This window comes from Caretta caretta, chromosome 2 (assembly GCF_965140235.1).
Source record: "Caretta caretta isolate rCarCar2 chromosome 2, rCarCar1.hap1, whole genome shotgun sequence".
Classification (NCBI taxonomy): domain Eukaryota; kingdom Metazoa; phylum Chordata; order Testudines; family Cheloniidae; genus Caretta; species Caretta caretta.
The window spans coordinates 260,126,721-260,143,443 of NC_134207.1; the positions used below are offsets into that span (position 1 = coordinate 260,126,721).

The 16,723-nt window shown below is 41.0% G+C and overlaps 1 protein-coding gene across 2 annotated transcripts in view; it reads left to right on the plus strand.

The window, feature by feature from the left end:
• Nucleotides 1–445: 445 nt before the first annotated feature.
• Nucleotides 446–16,723, plus strand: part of MINDY4 (MINDY lysine 48 deubiquitinase 4) — a 95,315-nt gene continuing 79,037 nt past the window's right edge. Inside the window, exons 1-4 of one of the 2 annotated variants that reach the window (XM_048837450.2) lie at nt 446–569; nt 4,876–5,180; nt 8,284–8,391; nt 10,004–10,224. In XM_048837450.2, coding sequence (XP_048693407.2) covers nt 5,103–5,180; nt 8,284–8,391; nt 10,004–10,224 — 407 coding nt within the window. In that variant the 5' untranslated portion in view covers nt 446–569; nt 4,876–5,102. Of the gene's footprint in view, nt 570–4,875; nt 5,181–8,271; nt 8,392–10,003; nt 10,225–16,723 lie in introns of both variants that reach the window. The other variant, XM_048837449.2, reaches the window with a different exon arrangement.

Genomic DNA, 16,723 nt, shown 5'->3' on the forward strand with positions numbered 1-16,723 from the left:
GGAGCACATGATTGCTACAAGTAGAACGAAGTACGGCCACGAAGTATCTCTGGGCTTAGCATGCCCAGCTGAAAGTTAAAATGGTAAACAACTAAAGATTGCTATAGACCAAAAGGTTACTTAAGGTCCCATAGCTGAAAATATGGGTCACGAAAGGCTACAGAGTAGAAGCTAAAGGTTACTGGAGGTTATTAAAACTGCTGGGCACACACAGAGCAAAAATAGGCTAAAAGTAAAACGTGAGACTAAAGGGTCAGATCTGGAGCATGCTCAGTAAAGGTCTCGCTGCTGACAGAACAGTGTATCAGGCAGTCAAATGAGATCGTTGAGAGAGAGATCGGACAGCTGACTGAGCAGGCAGAAGAGCTGCTGGAAGGATGGAGAGCGAGAGACGACCTTCAGGGGTTCTGAGGAGAGAGTGACGGTTTAGAACCCTGCGGAGCACACTGCTGAAGAGAGCACCCACCGCAGCCGCCGCGTCACCAGCAGCTGTAGCAGCCACAGCGCCATAACAGCACCAGCTCCACCCATAACATCTACGGCAGCGAGACAAATAACGAACGGAGGAAGTAAGCTTGCTATTAAATTACACTATACAGCGTAGCATAGTGTAGTAGTCGTAGTATTATGTGTGTGTGTGTGTGTGAATGAAAGTTTATTCATTGCAATTTTCCTATATGAACCTTAAAGTAGAAAGTCAGCACTGCTGTCAGAGCTGTTACAAACTGGCCACCTATAGCGGATTGTATCTATGTAGTATCATTTGAACTGTGCATCATTGCAGTTCAGATTGCCCAAACTTGCAATGTGGAATTATGTCTGACATTTACATTTAGATTATATATAGTGTAGTAGAAATTATTTAGTTATATTAATAAAAAGAGTATTGCAGGGAGTGCCTCGGGGAGCATCTCATGGCAGCCAGGCTCCACAGGCAGGGGTCTGACTTCAGGAAGTGTCCACTGAGCAACTTTGGGCAGGGGCAAGAGTGCGTCAGGAACATAGCTTTGAGCTGTACTGCCCACCCTGCCTGGGGAGCAACCAGACACGTGTTTGGGGGGGGGTCTGGACATTGGGGGGACAATCCCAGGGGGGTAGGGTGATGGGGAGCATTCCCTGGGTGGGTGATTGGGTGCCCACACCAGATGTGAGGGTGCCCCACATCAGGCAGGACTCCCCATCTTTACAGCCGCACTCTCCAGGTGCTCAGCCCAGCCGCGCTGCCAGTAGCAGCACAGAAATCAAGGTGGCAATACACCATGCTATATGCCACCCTTGCAGTAAATTAATTAACGTTAACAATTAATGTTTTGACTTATTTTGCTAATTTAAAATGACCGTGGTAGACATTTGTCAATGTTGAAATGAAAGGTACTGTGCTGATTTGAATAAAACCTCGTTTTTTAAAATCGATGTACAGGTAGTATATATATTGTGTGGATGTGGCCCACATAACACAGTAAGCTGCATATGTGGCCCACAATAGTAAATAGGTTGAGAACTATTGCCTCATAACAGCTAGTGGCAACCCCTCTGGCTCAGCCCACAACACCACATTGCATCTCTCTGGAGGAAGGCAGCCACAGAAATACTGATCCAGTTTGGGAGCTTTTCCAGAAGGTGGTAGAGAAGCTGGAGATAATGATGTTTTGTCTCTGAGAAGTTGGCAGCTAAAAATCGTAACAAGACACCATGCCCGATGGACCCACTCTTTTAAACAGCTCCAATCTATTAGTGTTTCAGCTCTGCATCAGGTCCACTTAGAGAAGCACAAAGAGCTGCAACCTCCTGGTTATGATCATAGAAATAGACCATTTTCTTCCACTGAGCTCCAGGAAAGAAACATCAATAAAGCTAACAAAGGAGAAGTCTACTACTCTCTCAATCAGGAGATGGGGAAGGCAGGGGCCAAGGGAGAAGGAAATGGCTACTAGACGGACTCCTGGAGGACAAGGTCTACTCCCATCTTCTCCTCTGGTTTCTGCAGGCTCCTCCCCAACATATCAGCTTTGCAAATGCCCATGTTCAGGATTATAGGACCTACTTCAAAAGCAGTATGGAGTCAGGTAGTGATAGACAATTACATCAGCAAGCAGTTGGGTGGCTCACTATGCTCTCCTGTATGCAGAGGCACTAAGTATCTGGGACTGCTGTATTTGTCACAATGGTTAACCTGTGGCCCTATATTTGATTTGGCAGAGGAAAACAATGTACTTGCAGATCATTTCAGGAGAAACAGCACTCAGATGCATACATGGTCCTTAAAGGACAAGCTGGTTCAGACCAACTCCTGCAGCTGGGGTCAACCAGTTGTGGTTCTGTTCACAATGAGGTCCAACAAGAAGCGTTGCCTCTTCTGTTCCAGAGTGGGCGGTGTTAGTATCCCTATCAGACCCTTCCTTTCTTTCTGCACTTTGGAATAGCTTTGATACATGCTTTTCCATTGATCCACAAGGCAGTAAGAAAGATATAACAGGACAGGGTAAGGATGTTTCTTCTTTGAGTGCTTACTCATCCATTCCACATTAGGTGTGTGCATGCCACAAGCACCATTACTGGAGATTTTTCCCTCAGTGGTATCTTCTGGGATGGCAATAGTGCCCTCCGGAGCCACACGCTCATGCACCAGTATAAGGGACACCAATGGCCATGAACCCTCTCAGTTTCTTCTTACTGCCCGTGATGGATGCTGGAAAAGGTTGGAATTGGAAAAGGTTCAGAAAAGGGCTACAAAAATGATTAGGGGTATGGAACGGCTTCCATTTGAGGAACAATTAATAAAAGTGGAACTTTTCAGCTTGGAAAAGAGACGACTAAGGGGGGGGGATATGATAGAGGTCTATAAAATCATGATTGGTATGAAGAAAGTAAATAAGGAAGTGTTATTTACTCCTTCTCATAACAAAAACTAGGGGTCACCAAATGAAATTAATAGACAGCAGGTTTAAAACAAACAAAAGGAAGTACAGTATTCTTTTCACACAATGCAGAGTCAACCTGTGGAACTCCCTGCTGGAGGAGGATGTGAAGGCCAAGATTATAACGGGGTTCAAAACAGAACTAGATAAGTTCATGGAGGGCAGGTCCATCAATGGCTATTAGCCAGGATGGGCAAGGATGGTGTCCCTAGCCTGTTTGCCAGAAGCTGGGAATGGGCGACAGGACGGATCACTTGATGATTACCTGTTCTGTTCATTCCCTCTGGAGCACCTGGCGTTGGCCAAGTGTCAGAAGACAGGATACTGGGCTAGATAGATCTTTGGTCTGACACAGTATGGCTGTTCTTATGACCCCTCTTGCTTCAGCAAGTCTTCCCCGTGGTTTTTGGACACTAATTCTTTGTTGTTGTTTTAAACACAGTTTTTAGTGTATATAGATATCATAGTTAGAGCAGTATAAAGTCATTGTCTGTATGAAATTTTAGTTTGTACCAACTTCGCTAGTGCTTTTTTATGTAGCCTTTTGTAAAACTAGGCAAATATCTAGATGAGTTGATGAACCCCTTGGAAGACCTCTGCATACCCCTAGAGGTACACATATCTCTGGTTGAGAACCACTGATCTAGAGAATCCATCTGTTTAGGGAAGAGGCCCTCTGTACATAGACAATTATAATGTGCAGCACATCAAGTAAAGGTACCTTAACAGAAAAGTGAAATGGAAGTTATTTTTTGGCTTGCATGAGACAGCAAAATGTGGCATGCCAACCTTGATTTCATTGTGATACTCTGAAATTCATCTTAATGAATGTTTTATTATGCATTTTTTCTACAATGAACTCTGAAAAAATGTTGTATTTGACTCCCTTAAACTCTTCTCAGAATTTGTAATAGAAAATGTATAACAGCCTACATATAGTGTTCATGTTTTACTAAGGTCTCACAAGGGTATTTCCACTGCTAAATGCTCCCACCTCAACAGAAGCTGCCAAGGTAGAAAAATTCAGCTTTCATATTATCTTACTAGTTGCTGGTGTTTGAAAAGTGAATCATTTGCTGCTACAATATGATTGCAAACAATCTCTTTACTCTGTATTTGGCACTGGTGGGACTGCTGCCACACTACTGTGAGTAGTTCTGGTGCCCACAATTCGAGAATGATGTTGAGAAACTGGAGAGGGTTCAGAGAAGAGGCATGAGAATGATCAAAGGATTAGAAAATATGCCACATGAGAGACTCAGATATCCATCTATTTAGTTTAAAAAGAGAAGCTAAGAGGGTAATTTGATTACAGTCTAAGTATCTACATGGGGAACAAATATTTGATACTGGGCCCTTCAGTCAAGCACAGTTATTCCAATGGCTGGAAATGAAGCTAGATACATTCAGCCTGCAAGTAAGCCATAGATTTTTGCCAATAATGGTAATTAACCACTGGAACAATTTACCAAGAACCATGGGGGATTACCCATCACTGACAATTATTAAATCAAGATTGAATGTTATTTTCTAAAATTTAGACTCTAAGAATTATTTTGGGGAAGACTTATGGCCTATTTTATACAAAAGATCAGACTACATGAACACAGCCATGCCTTCTGGCCTTGGTATTTATGATATTGTTCCTTTAGGATGCCTCCAAGAACTTTAATAGCTTCATATTGTCATACATAGTAAGCTTACCTCTAAACTCTAATGCCAATGCTGACATTTAAATGTGGATCTAGAAAAGTGCTCACTAAAATGAACAGGCAAATTTTCATTAAATATGTTAGTAAATAATTTAGAAAATCTTGGGTAAACTGAGATTTGAGTATTATGATCTCAAGTTGAGAATGGTTTTCTTGGAATCTGATGTTTACAACATATTGAACTTTAATAGAAATATTATGCACACTAGTTGCATGCTAAATGTTAACACAAGACCTCTTTTCAGCTGCATGAAAAATCTACTTTCTCACAGAGGGGAGGAGTTCTCTGGCCATCTCTGATGACACACAGTCTCCATGGCAACAAATCCATGACAACGCAACAGAGGAGGGTACTGCAGGCTGCAATTTGAGCTGTCTGCTTCAGGAATGCAGTGGTTAATGGCTGTACGGAAGAGCTAGGAAGTCAGCAAATTTTAATGACCAATTTTGATCAAGTAAAGAACACCCCTGTATGTTTTGGAATAAAATGGATAACTCTTTTGTGGAAGAAGTGGCTGCATCTTTGGTTAGAGAATTTCTCAGCAGAAAGGTAATTTTGTCTCATTTTGCTTCAGTCAATGCATGAGAGACCCTAGCAAAACAACACATGAACACACACACACCCCGCCAATGAAAGAGATTAAGGGATGCTTGGAGAGGGGAGGGAAAGGGAGAGGAAAGACTTTTTCCAGTTTTTGGGTGGTTGTATTTACACCGTAACAAGCTATTAGAATAAAAACAGTAGACTACATTTCCCATAAGGCATTTCTTTAACAGTAACACTTCTGAATACGGAAGTTGGGTTTTATCTAGCTTAAGAAACATGACTTTGGAAATAAAAATCTGTTTTGTTGAAAATGCCCCCATCAACACTTTAAAAAGGTTATGGAATATTTCTGGGGGCTACTGGGAAGTGTCTATTCTGATACTGTCTAAATATTAAGTTTTCCAAACCTAATAGAGATCAAGCAGTCAGAATGGATGTGGGGAGCAGGGGAATACAGAGAAACAGTACAATCATGAATTACGCATAGGGGACTGATTTCATGGTTGTAAAAAAATCCCATTCTAAATTTATTTAATTTTCAAACATTCATGCAGATCCCTCTGGAAAGTTTCAGATATTAAAGGGAAAACTGAAATCCTGATAAGGGTTAATTGAAAAACTAGTTTTTCTGGAAGCCCCATTTAAAAAAGCTACTCCATGTAAGGCATTATCGTCCACTCTAAATAATGTTCTTGCTGATCATACCAAACTTAGGATCAGAAATAAAACAAAAATCCATTTTCAGAATCATAGAATGATAGGACTGGAGGGAACTTCGAGGGGTCATCTACTCCAGCCTCCAGCACTCGTGGCAGGACTATTATCCATCCCTGACAGGTGTTTGTCTAACCTGCTCTTAAAAATCTCCAGTGATGGAGATTCCACAACCTCCCTAGGCAATTTATTCCAGTACTTAACCACCCTATCAGTTAGGAAGTTTTCCTAATGTCCAACCTAAACCTCCCTTGCGGCAATTTAAGCCCGTTGCTTCTCATCTTATCCTCAGTGGTTAAGAAGAACATTTTTTTTTTCCTCCTCCTTGTAACAACCTTTTATGTACTTGACAACTGTTATCGTGTCTCCTCTCAGCCTTCTCAGAGTTAAGGCCCGAGTTGGTAGGGATTATAGAAAGCCCCACATTCATACATCTTTGTACTATCCATTCTTCACCTCATAATATTCTCCATCTGCACCCCAACCTATTAGAGCTATAACTGTAGTATATGGGTTGAGATAGTTAGGATTCCAGGATCCAGATGCTGTTCCCATCCATGGGAATTAGTTTAGAACAAGTTTTAATTCTCTATTTGTCTTATGCTACCAACTCTTTGTTTCAAAGTACAACAGAAGTTATCTGCCAGGATGACGTTGTACCAAGATGTTCCGGTAAAAATATTGCATTGCTTTTTAGATTAGACATGTACATAGAACACATAGCGAACCACTATCAAACTTATCAGTTTAAACTGAGCAGCGGGATGATGGCAGAATGGGCAAATACAAGACTTGCTTCAAGGTCCTTCATATCCAAAACCTAGCACTTGTGCCAGATTCAGCTCCTGGAATTTATTCTGCCATTAAGCAAGGGACACACTACAATTGAAAAGAGGCTGCTTTTATTTCATTTCTGCCATAGTGCTTTTTGTGTGTTCATGTGACTTTCTATGGAGCTATTTCATAGCTCAGAAGCACGGTGTCTGCAGCAGAGAATCATTCACTAGCAGTTTTGCCACACATCTTTGTGACTGAAGCCAGCCACCTTAACTCCTTAAAGCAGTCTCTCAGCGTAACTATCAAGTAGGAATCTCATGTCTCATGAGAGCAAAGTAATTTGTTTTGCTGGATTTAGCTTCAACCTTCCCATTTATGGGTTCTAGCCCACGAAAGTTTATGCCCAAATAAATGTGTTAGTCTCTAAGGTGCCACAAGGACTCCTGGTTGTTTTTGTTAATACAGATTAACATGGCTACCACTCTGAAGTCTTCCCATTGTTTACACTAAAATTGGGATTCTTCTCCAAACCTAGCATTTCAGGGCAACTTTGTATGGAGTCTTTCTAAAGTAGAGATTTTATAAGATATTCAGGTGTAGAGCTAATATTTGAATCTTGTCCTGGGACTGCTCTTAATCATTTTTGTGTAACTTTCAACTCAACCTGATTCATAAGTTCACTAAGTAGTTTAGAAAGAGACTTCATATAACTAAAAGTGGTGCTTTGGTTCTCTTAACTGGAGAAAACCACAAGAGTACTGTAGAAGTATACATTTTGAAATTTTGGATTGGTTTTTAGCCTGCTTTAAGGTCTCTTCAGATCAAGCCCAACATTTTATGTTCGACAAAAGATAATACATTACAAAGCAGATTCAAGTTATTATTTATTAATGGTCAAATACTTTCTGAAAATACCCAACAGCTTGTGCAACACAGGAGGAATACGAGGCCTTCCAGACAGCCATTATCAGATGTCATGCATGCCTGATTGACCTTTGAACATACAATACAGCTTTGTTTTCTACAAATATAATGAGACCTGATCAGTGGAAGTGTTTAGATTATAAAAACATAAGCTACTGTTTCAGATACATGTTATAAACTCATAGCATCCTCTTAAAGATTTTCAACTGCTGCCTAATTATTCTGGGAATTTATATTCACAACAGGCCCAGTTTTCACTGGTAATATTGGCTGCCCAATCAGATATTAATGAGATTCTGAAGTTCAGCACCTATGAAAAAGTCAAGCCACTGGTGTACATATTTCATAACCAAGCTTTATTGATTTTTTATATATTGTGAGCATATAGATTTTATTCCTGACGTAAAAGTACTGTAGCCATGTTTTAAGCATCACCTTGGATAATGTAACCATTGTGTTTGCAGTCTTCCCTTGATTAATTATAAAAGAAGTTTAGATAATATAGCAATAGTTAAATTATCTAAGACAATAGTAGGAAGTTTAAGCACCACTGCTGTATGTGCTGTAGCAATTATAGCAAGCTTCAAATTAGGTATGACCTATTGAATAAAGATGTTGTAAACTTTAAAGTTGTACAGTTTCCTGCGGTATGTCTAAAATTGACATTTCTTCCCTTGAGGGTTTAAAAAAGACAAGTGCCATTATGGACAGAGAATTTCCACGTACTGCACTTAGCATCAACAATAGAAATGAACTGCGAAATGTTTTGCATCTACAATCTTTGTACAAAGAAAACAAGGTAAGGGAATTTTCACTTTTGTACTTAAGTGCCAGAAGTCAGCATCACCAACAGTTGTATGTTATTACATGTTAAAAGCAATCTTAAAAAAACTGGTCAGACAAGAATCATCATTATGGGCTTACTTTAAAGTGCAAAGAACTGTTAGCTGGACTTACTACGTGTCATTTCCCATTTCTGGTTGTAAAGAATAGACCTGATCTACATTTTGACTTTAAGGAGGGGCTGAGGTAATGAGGTTGTGTAAGTTGCATAGCACAAGGTTAAGGGCTGGAGATGGAACACTAACTCTTATTACAACTTCAGTCTACATAAACGTTATTTAGAGTAGGGAGCAGTTAATTTTCCATCAGAGATTATTCACTTTTAGTGTACCCATTTTCCAAATGAAGTTTTTTGTACACCAGAATCTAACCCAGACAGAATGGATAGTAAGCATCATCTTGAGTGAGAATTGAACAAGAATGCAACATTGCCTGGTTTTACAGGCACTGTTATCAGATCATGCTTTCAAAACATTTTGTAAAACTAAGCCTTTGCCACTTATGGGCATTGTAGACAATACATTTTTATTTATTTTTCGGTAAGAGTAGGTGTGTTAGCACTGCTGTCCTAACTATATTTCAGTTCAGGTAATTTTACCTACCCAAGTTTCTCCTGCATTTTTATGGGTATATCATGTTCAGCTACTTCACTTGTCCCAAAATACTGTATTGTGCTTCTGTATGTGGTAGCCTTGTTCAACTACAGATGTTGCTGGAAACATTAAATGGTACACATGTAAATTGGTTTAGGATACTTTCGAACAATATATACTATGTAAAATGAGTGGCAATTATCCTGGTATAACCATAGTTATGTTAGGTTTGGTTTTGCTTTTAATGCTCAGCTTTGTACGGTTACACAGGGTAGTTTTTTACTGGTTTCGAAGGACATATGTTTTGTTCAGTACCTTTTCCTTGTTACGTTTACACAGAAGTGGTTGACACCCAATATTTCTGACTTTCTTTTAAAACCAACATTTGAGAAATGTAGTTCAACATGCATGATTACATTTACTTGTATCTAATTGGATAGCTAATGCTAGCTGCAGAACTAAAGATTTTTTTTGCCAGAAAAACAGAACAGAAATCAGAAGTTTGAGTTATTATTGCATGTATAATATTCTAGTTAGTTCAATCCCCTATGGTCAGTTTCCCAAGGAGTAGTTTCTTACTGGAATAAACATATCACTTTAGTAATTTCTTTGGATATTGTATTAAGAAATATTTTTAAATATGAAGCCAAGAAAAAAGGACTGGAGAAAGAATGTTTTGTTTCACTGTCTGCCTATTCTGTTTTAATCTTCTGACTCTTTAAGAATCTTTAAGGTGTAAAATAAACTGGATCTCTGACTACTCAACATTCCTTAATATTTTCCTGAATCATACCATTTATGAACTAACATGACTTTATATCTGCAAAACCCCTCAGTGCATCCTAAAAGACCATGAGCCGGTTTAAATTGCTGCACTGTAAAACTAAAATGTTTCTCAATCTTCTGTTTTAACTAAAGTTAACTGGAGACTTTCAATAGTTGTGAAGCAACGTATTCCCTCCTCCTCCTCTCCAGGCAAAGGAGAATCCACTGAAAACAATTCTTGAAGTTATCACCAATTATTTTCTTGAACATTTTGGGACCACCAGATGCATCACAAGTCCTGTAGCTTCAGTTCCACAAGCTAAGCGCTCACAGTCTAGGTGTATAGAAACATCACTAGTTAATGACTACTCAGATGAAGACATGCATGGCAGAACAACTGTGTCTGATGCAAGTAAAACTGAAGTTTACAGGTATAGTTCCATTTTACTTTATGTAAGTATGTATGCAGTCTAATCCCTACATTCAAAATTACAAATATAAAGAGGTTTCAGTTTTTACATTCAGTTTTGTCACCTTTTCTTAGGTGCCTTTAACTTGCCACACTATTAAAAGGGGTACTATGATCAATATAGGTAAATATATTCTAAATTGAGACCATCTTCTTAATTATGTGCTCCTTGAGATTTGTCTTAGGGTGCCCTCTGCTATCATACTTGGTGTTTGACAATCTCTCTAGCCTACATCTTCATTCTGCTGTACAAGGGGTTCTGAGCTATTATACCAGATGTTTGAGAAAGTTCAGTATGAATGCATGCCTTTAAATGAGTGGTGGGCAACCTGTGGCCAGTCCATCAAGGTAATCTGATAGCACGCCGTGAGACATTTGCTGACGTTGACTGTCCGCAGGCACGGCCCCCCGCAGCTCCCAGTGACCACGGTTCGCTGTTCCGAGCCACTGGGAGCTGCGGGGGGGGCTGTGCCTGCAGCTCCCAGTGACTGCAGTTTGCCGTTCCTGGCCACTGGGAGCTACGGGGGGCCGTGCCTGCGGACAGTCAAAGTCAGCAAAATGTCTCATGGCCCACAATTAGATTACCACAGGTTGCCCACCACTGCTTGAAGTAGTGATAAATCTCTAGGCAATACATTCTCTTTTCTGTAACTAGAAATAGAGTACATAGGATCAGAACCATAAAAAAAGGCATGATAGTATTTGTTTCATCCCCACTAATTTAACAACTTCCAAGTATTTTAAGCCCATTTCTACCCAACTGTATATCCTGCAGTGTGGAGCTTGTATAAATGCTTTCTATGACTTACTTTTCAATATTAATGTCCCTTTGTTGTTCAGATGTTTATGTCTAGTTTATGCTAGATAGTATGCTTCAACTGAACAGTTTTAGAAGCAGGTTTTTCTATTTGCTAGAGCAGTGGTTCTGAAACTTTTGTACTGGTGACCCCTTTCACGTTAAGAAGCCTCTGAGTGTGGACCCCCCTTATATAGTAAAAACACTTTTTTATATATTTAACACCATTATAAATGCTGGAGGCAAAGCAGGGTTTGGGGTGGACGCTGACAGCTTGTGACCACCCACGTAATAACCTTGCAAACCCTGAGGGGTCCCCAACCCCCACTTTGAGAACCCCTGGGCTAGATCAATTGAAGGCCCAGAGGCTCTGGCAATCTGAAACATGCTTGGCCCCTCGCTCCCATGGCTTTCAAGTCCTCTGTAGCTGCCGGTGCTTTACTCTTGGTTCCTTTAGCAGGGTCAATGCGCGGGCAGGCTGAACAAACTGGATTTTTAAGCATGTTGCCCAGCCGCCTCTCAGCCAGCGATGACGCCTCACCCCAAATGAGGGAAGAGCCCTACAGACACGGCAGGTCTGCAGCAGTGTGAGGGAGAGAGATGTTGAAAGCAAACGCGTCCCCCGCATCGCCCCCGCCCCCAGTGAGACAGTTTGAAACAAGGCGGCGCGAGCTCCTCTCCCCCTCCCCCACAGGCGGGCTGCCCGCCAGCGGGAGCAGCCAGGGAGCTCGAGCCCTGCGGGCGCGTCTGAAACCTGCGCGCTCCGCTCTCGTTCAACACCTCCGTCGCGCAGGCGCAATGAAGCAGGCGACCGTTCTCTCCCACCCCCGCCGCGCGCGCGCGCAAGGAGGCAGGAATGATTGACCAGCGAGCTCTCCGCTGCGGACGCAGGGCGGCCCCGACTGGCAGGAAGTGTGATGGCGCAGGTTTACTCTCTTTCTGTGCCTCGGTGGGACTCTATGACCCTCACCCTCCAAAGCCGGACAGCCCTAGTCGCTGGGCTTGCGCAGTGTTTCCCTGGCGGAGGAGGGCAGGGAGGAGTGCCCAGCTGTTTTTAAAGAGGCACACCCACGTTCGTCTCTCCCCTCCCCAGTAGCATATGGTGGGGTTTCAGGGTGCAGCCAGGGGAGGGGTGACCCCACTGACATGCCTGGTCTCATCCCCCCCCCTTCTCTGTTGCTCCAAAGGTAGCTTGAGAAAGGTGAGTTGCCAACTCTCACAGGAGGTGGTGCTTTTTTTAAAAAAGCCCCAGCTCCAGGAGTCAAGTGATTACCTGAGACACTTAGCTTTCTTTACAGAAAGATTACACTTCTAGCCACTGTGGGTGCAGAGATAAGCTTGATGACATGACCCCGGTGTACTCTGAAAGCTCAGAAACCAGAAGGCAAAGAAAAAATAACACAATGTATTCACTTAAAAAAATAATGATGGTTTGTTTTTGTTTTTTGTTTTGCCAGGCTTGTGGGGTTTTTTTGGATTGCCTGACTCATGATTCTTGCATGCTTGGGGTTGGCGATGCTGAGCGTGGATGCATGTGGGAATGGAAGAAAGTAAATTGAGTGGGTGTGCCATAGAGGCATACATTGTGGGTTTGTGCTCAGGTGGTATAAATCAGTGTAGCTCTATTGACTGCAATGGAGCTGTGCCAATTTACACCAGCTGAGATTCAGCCCATTTGTATGTTGATCTCATTCCTACCTTTGAGTGGCCTTGGACGGGATGTGAGTAAAGATGGGGATTTCTCCATCCCATCTTTAATACCAATGGGGCTGCAGATCTCTGTCAGTGGGGACAGTGGGATGCATATTGGCCCATGCTCTGGCAACACAGAGGGGCTGCAAAGCTGCCGTAACAAGAAATGGCTTGCGGGACTGCCCACCTGGCTATGTTAAGCCCCTCCACTCCCCACAGAATGTCCAGGCACGAAGGAGTGTGGCTGGAGTATGCTACCTCCAGTGACCCCCGTAACCAAGTCAGCCCGCAGCAGCCAGAGGAGAAATGGTGCAATTACAGTGTAAAACGCCAGTGCCTGAGATGAGTCCTCATTTCAGCCTTCCTGAAAATTAAAAAAAAAAAAAAAAAAGTGAGACGGCACAGAATGAGAATTAGATTTTCTGTGCCAAGCGCTGGTTCCTTGAGTGATGATCTAATAACCATCTCTTATAGATACGTTTACCTCTTCACAGCCTTTAGAGAGGCTTTGACAAACTCTTAAAAACAGCCCCAGCATTTCACACATGGGCCAGATTTTTAGAGGTAGTTAGGTACCTAAAGTTGCAGAGAGATGCCTAATGGGATTTTCAAAAGCACGTAGGCACCCATGGAGCTTCAGTGCCTTGGCGCTTTTGAAAATCCCACTAGGCACTTATCTGCATTATTCGGTGCCTAAATACCTTTTAAATCAGGCCCACTGTGCCCTTTGCCAGCCAAGAGTTGCATGGCCCTGATTCACAAGTCATTGTCCCTAGCACCTCTAGAACTTCCATGTATCCTTTCTGTATACTGTGCCCTTCCCTATTGTGCAATATTTTGGTTGCTTTTAAAAAGCAACTGTTTAACTATTTAATTAAAAGGTATATTTTATAACACAACATATTTTTTAACTTCATGGAACTTGCTGCTGAAGGATCCTAATGATGAAAATAGTTAATTAGAAAAAAAGGTTTAAAAGGTTAGATATTTATATGAACATGTTAACCACTTAATGTTTTAGCCTCTGCAGTTACATTAGCTGGGATACAAATTATATTGGTACTAATACTCATGCATCAGGGCATAAATTGCTCACCAACTATAGTCACGAAGTACAATCCCCCCATGATATACCATTTGGGTTGCACAATACTGTAGATCAGAGGTTCTCAAACTGTGGGTCGGGACCCCAAAGTGCATCGTGACACTGTTTTAATGGGGTCGCCAGGGCTGCCATTAGACTTGCTGGGGCCTGGGGCTAAAGCTGAAGCCCAAGGGCTTCAAGCCCTGGGTGGCAGGGCTCAGGCTTCGGCTTCACCCCAGGGTGGCAGGGCTCAGATTACAGACCTCCCACCCCCCATCCAGGGCTGAAGCCCTTTGGCTTTGCCCCCCCCCCCACCTGGGGCAGCGGGGCTCAGGTAGGCTCAGGCTTCGGTCCCCACTCCTGGGATCATGTAATAATTTTTTTTATCAGAAGGGGGTCACAGTGCAATGAAGTTTGAGAGCCCCTACCATAGATGCTTTATGGGGTTTTATACCTTCCTGTGAATCATCTGGAACTGGCTAAAGTCAGAGGGTGAAATTCTGGCCCCACTGAAGTCAATAGGAGTTTTGCCAGAATTTCACCTATCAACCAGATACTAGACTAAGGCCTAATCCTGCAAAGACTTACGTACATGGGTGACTTTACAATTTGAGTGCAATCCCCATTGAATTCAATGTGGCTACTCATACATAAAGATAAGCACCTGCATAAGTCATTGCAGGATGAGAGCCATATAGTATTCTTGCACATCCTATGTTTAAATAAGGAGTCAGAACTTTTGGCAATGTAATATTAGCAAGACACAAAAATCTAAGCCTCACAGAAACACATTACAAAATGTAAATCATAAGAATGAAATACTTTAAAAACATCCTTAACTTTAATCCAAAATCAGTGAGTCTCATTCCAAATGAGAGACTCTTGGCAAGCTTTGAAGGAATGGCAATGGTTAGGCTGCTGGTTTGCTGCGACCCCTGTCCATCATGCTGACCAATTTTGCCTCATTGTTTCCTGGTATTCCCCCCTCTGGCTATATCTGTCTTGTTTTATACTTAGATTGCAAGCTCTTTGGGGCAGGGACGATTAATCACGCTGTTAAACAATAATAGAAAACCATCTATTTAAATATTTGTGGATGTTCTCCTACATTTTCAAATATATTGATTTCAGTTACTCAACACAGAATACAAAGTGTACAGTGCTCACTTTATATTTATTTTTATTCCAAATATTTGCACTGTAAAAAAACAAAAGAAATAGTATTTTTCCATTGCACTGTAGAGCCATCTCTTTATCATGAAAGTTGAACTTATGAATGTAGAATTATGTACAAAAAAACCTGCATTCAAAAACAATCAATGTAAAACTTTAGAGCCTACAAGTCCACTTAGTCCTACTTCTTGTTCAGCCAATCACTCAAACAAGTTTGTTTACATTTGCAGGAGATAATGCTGCCCTCTTCTTGTTTACAGTGTCACCTGAAAGTGAGAACAGGCATTCACATGGCACTGTTGTATTCGGCACTAAAGATTCATATATCTCTTCATGCTTCAACCACCATTCCAGAGGACATGCATCCATGCTGATGATGAGTTCTGCTTGATAACGATCCAAAGCAGTGCAGACCGACGCGTGCTCATTTTCATCATCTGAGTTAGATACCAGCTCCAGAAGGTTGATTTTCTTTTTTGGTGGTTCGGTTCTGTAGTTTCCACATCAGAGTGTTGCTCTTTTAAGACTCTTGAAAGCATGCATCACACCTTGTCCCGCTCAGATTTTGGAAGGCACTTCAGATTCATAAACCTTGGTTTGAGTGCTGTAGCTATCTTTAGAAATCTCACATTGGTACCTTCTTTGCATTTTGTCAAATTTGCAGTGAAAGTGTTCTTTAACAAACAACATGTGCTGAGTCATCATCCAAGACTGCTATAACTTGAAATATATGGCAGAATGTGGGTAAACAGCAGGAGATACACAATTCTCCCTCAAGGTGTTCAGTCATTAAGTAATTAATGCATAAGTTTTTTAACAAGCATCATCAGCATGGAAGCATATCCTCTGGAATGGAGGCTGAAGCAAGAAGGGGCATGTGAATATTTAGCATATCTGGCACGTAAATACCTTGCAATGCTGGCTACTAAAGTGCCATGCAAATGCCTGTTCTCACTTTCAGGTGATATTGTAAATAAGAAGCGGGCAGCATTATCTCCTGCAAATGTAAATAAACTAGTTTGTCTCAGCAATTGTCTGAACAAGAAGTAGGACTGAGTGGATTTGTAGGCTCTAAAGTTTTACACTGTTTTGTTTTTGAGTTGCAGTTATATAACAAAAAGAATCTACATTTGTAAGTTGCACTTTCACGATGAAGAAATCGCACTTCAGTACTTGTATGAGGTGAATTGAAAAATACTGTTTCTTTTGTTTATCATTTTTAAAGTACAAATATCTGTAATAAAAATAATAATATAAAGTGAGCACTGTACACTTTGTATTCTGTGTTGTAATTGAAATCAATATATTTTAAAATGTAGAAAAACATCCAAAAATATTTAATACATTTCAATTTGTATTCTACTGTTTAACAGTGCGATTAAAATTGATTAATCATGATTAATTTTTTTGAGTTAATTGCATGAGTTAACTATGATTAATCGACAACCCTAATTACAAATAAGAAATAATAATAAATTAATTCTCACTGAAGACAGCTAATGGTTTAAAAGCTATTTAGGATTTTATACATACTTTCTCCATTAGGATATGGTATGTAGCACATTAAGATATCATAAAATTAAAATAATGATTTATTTAATTTATAATTCATTCCAGAAAAAGTGCAGGATTAAAAACTGAAGAGCTGTATGTAGACATTTTAAGTGATAAGCTATCATAGTCATATATAATTGCTAGATAATTCACAAGTAACTC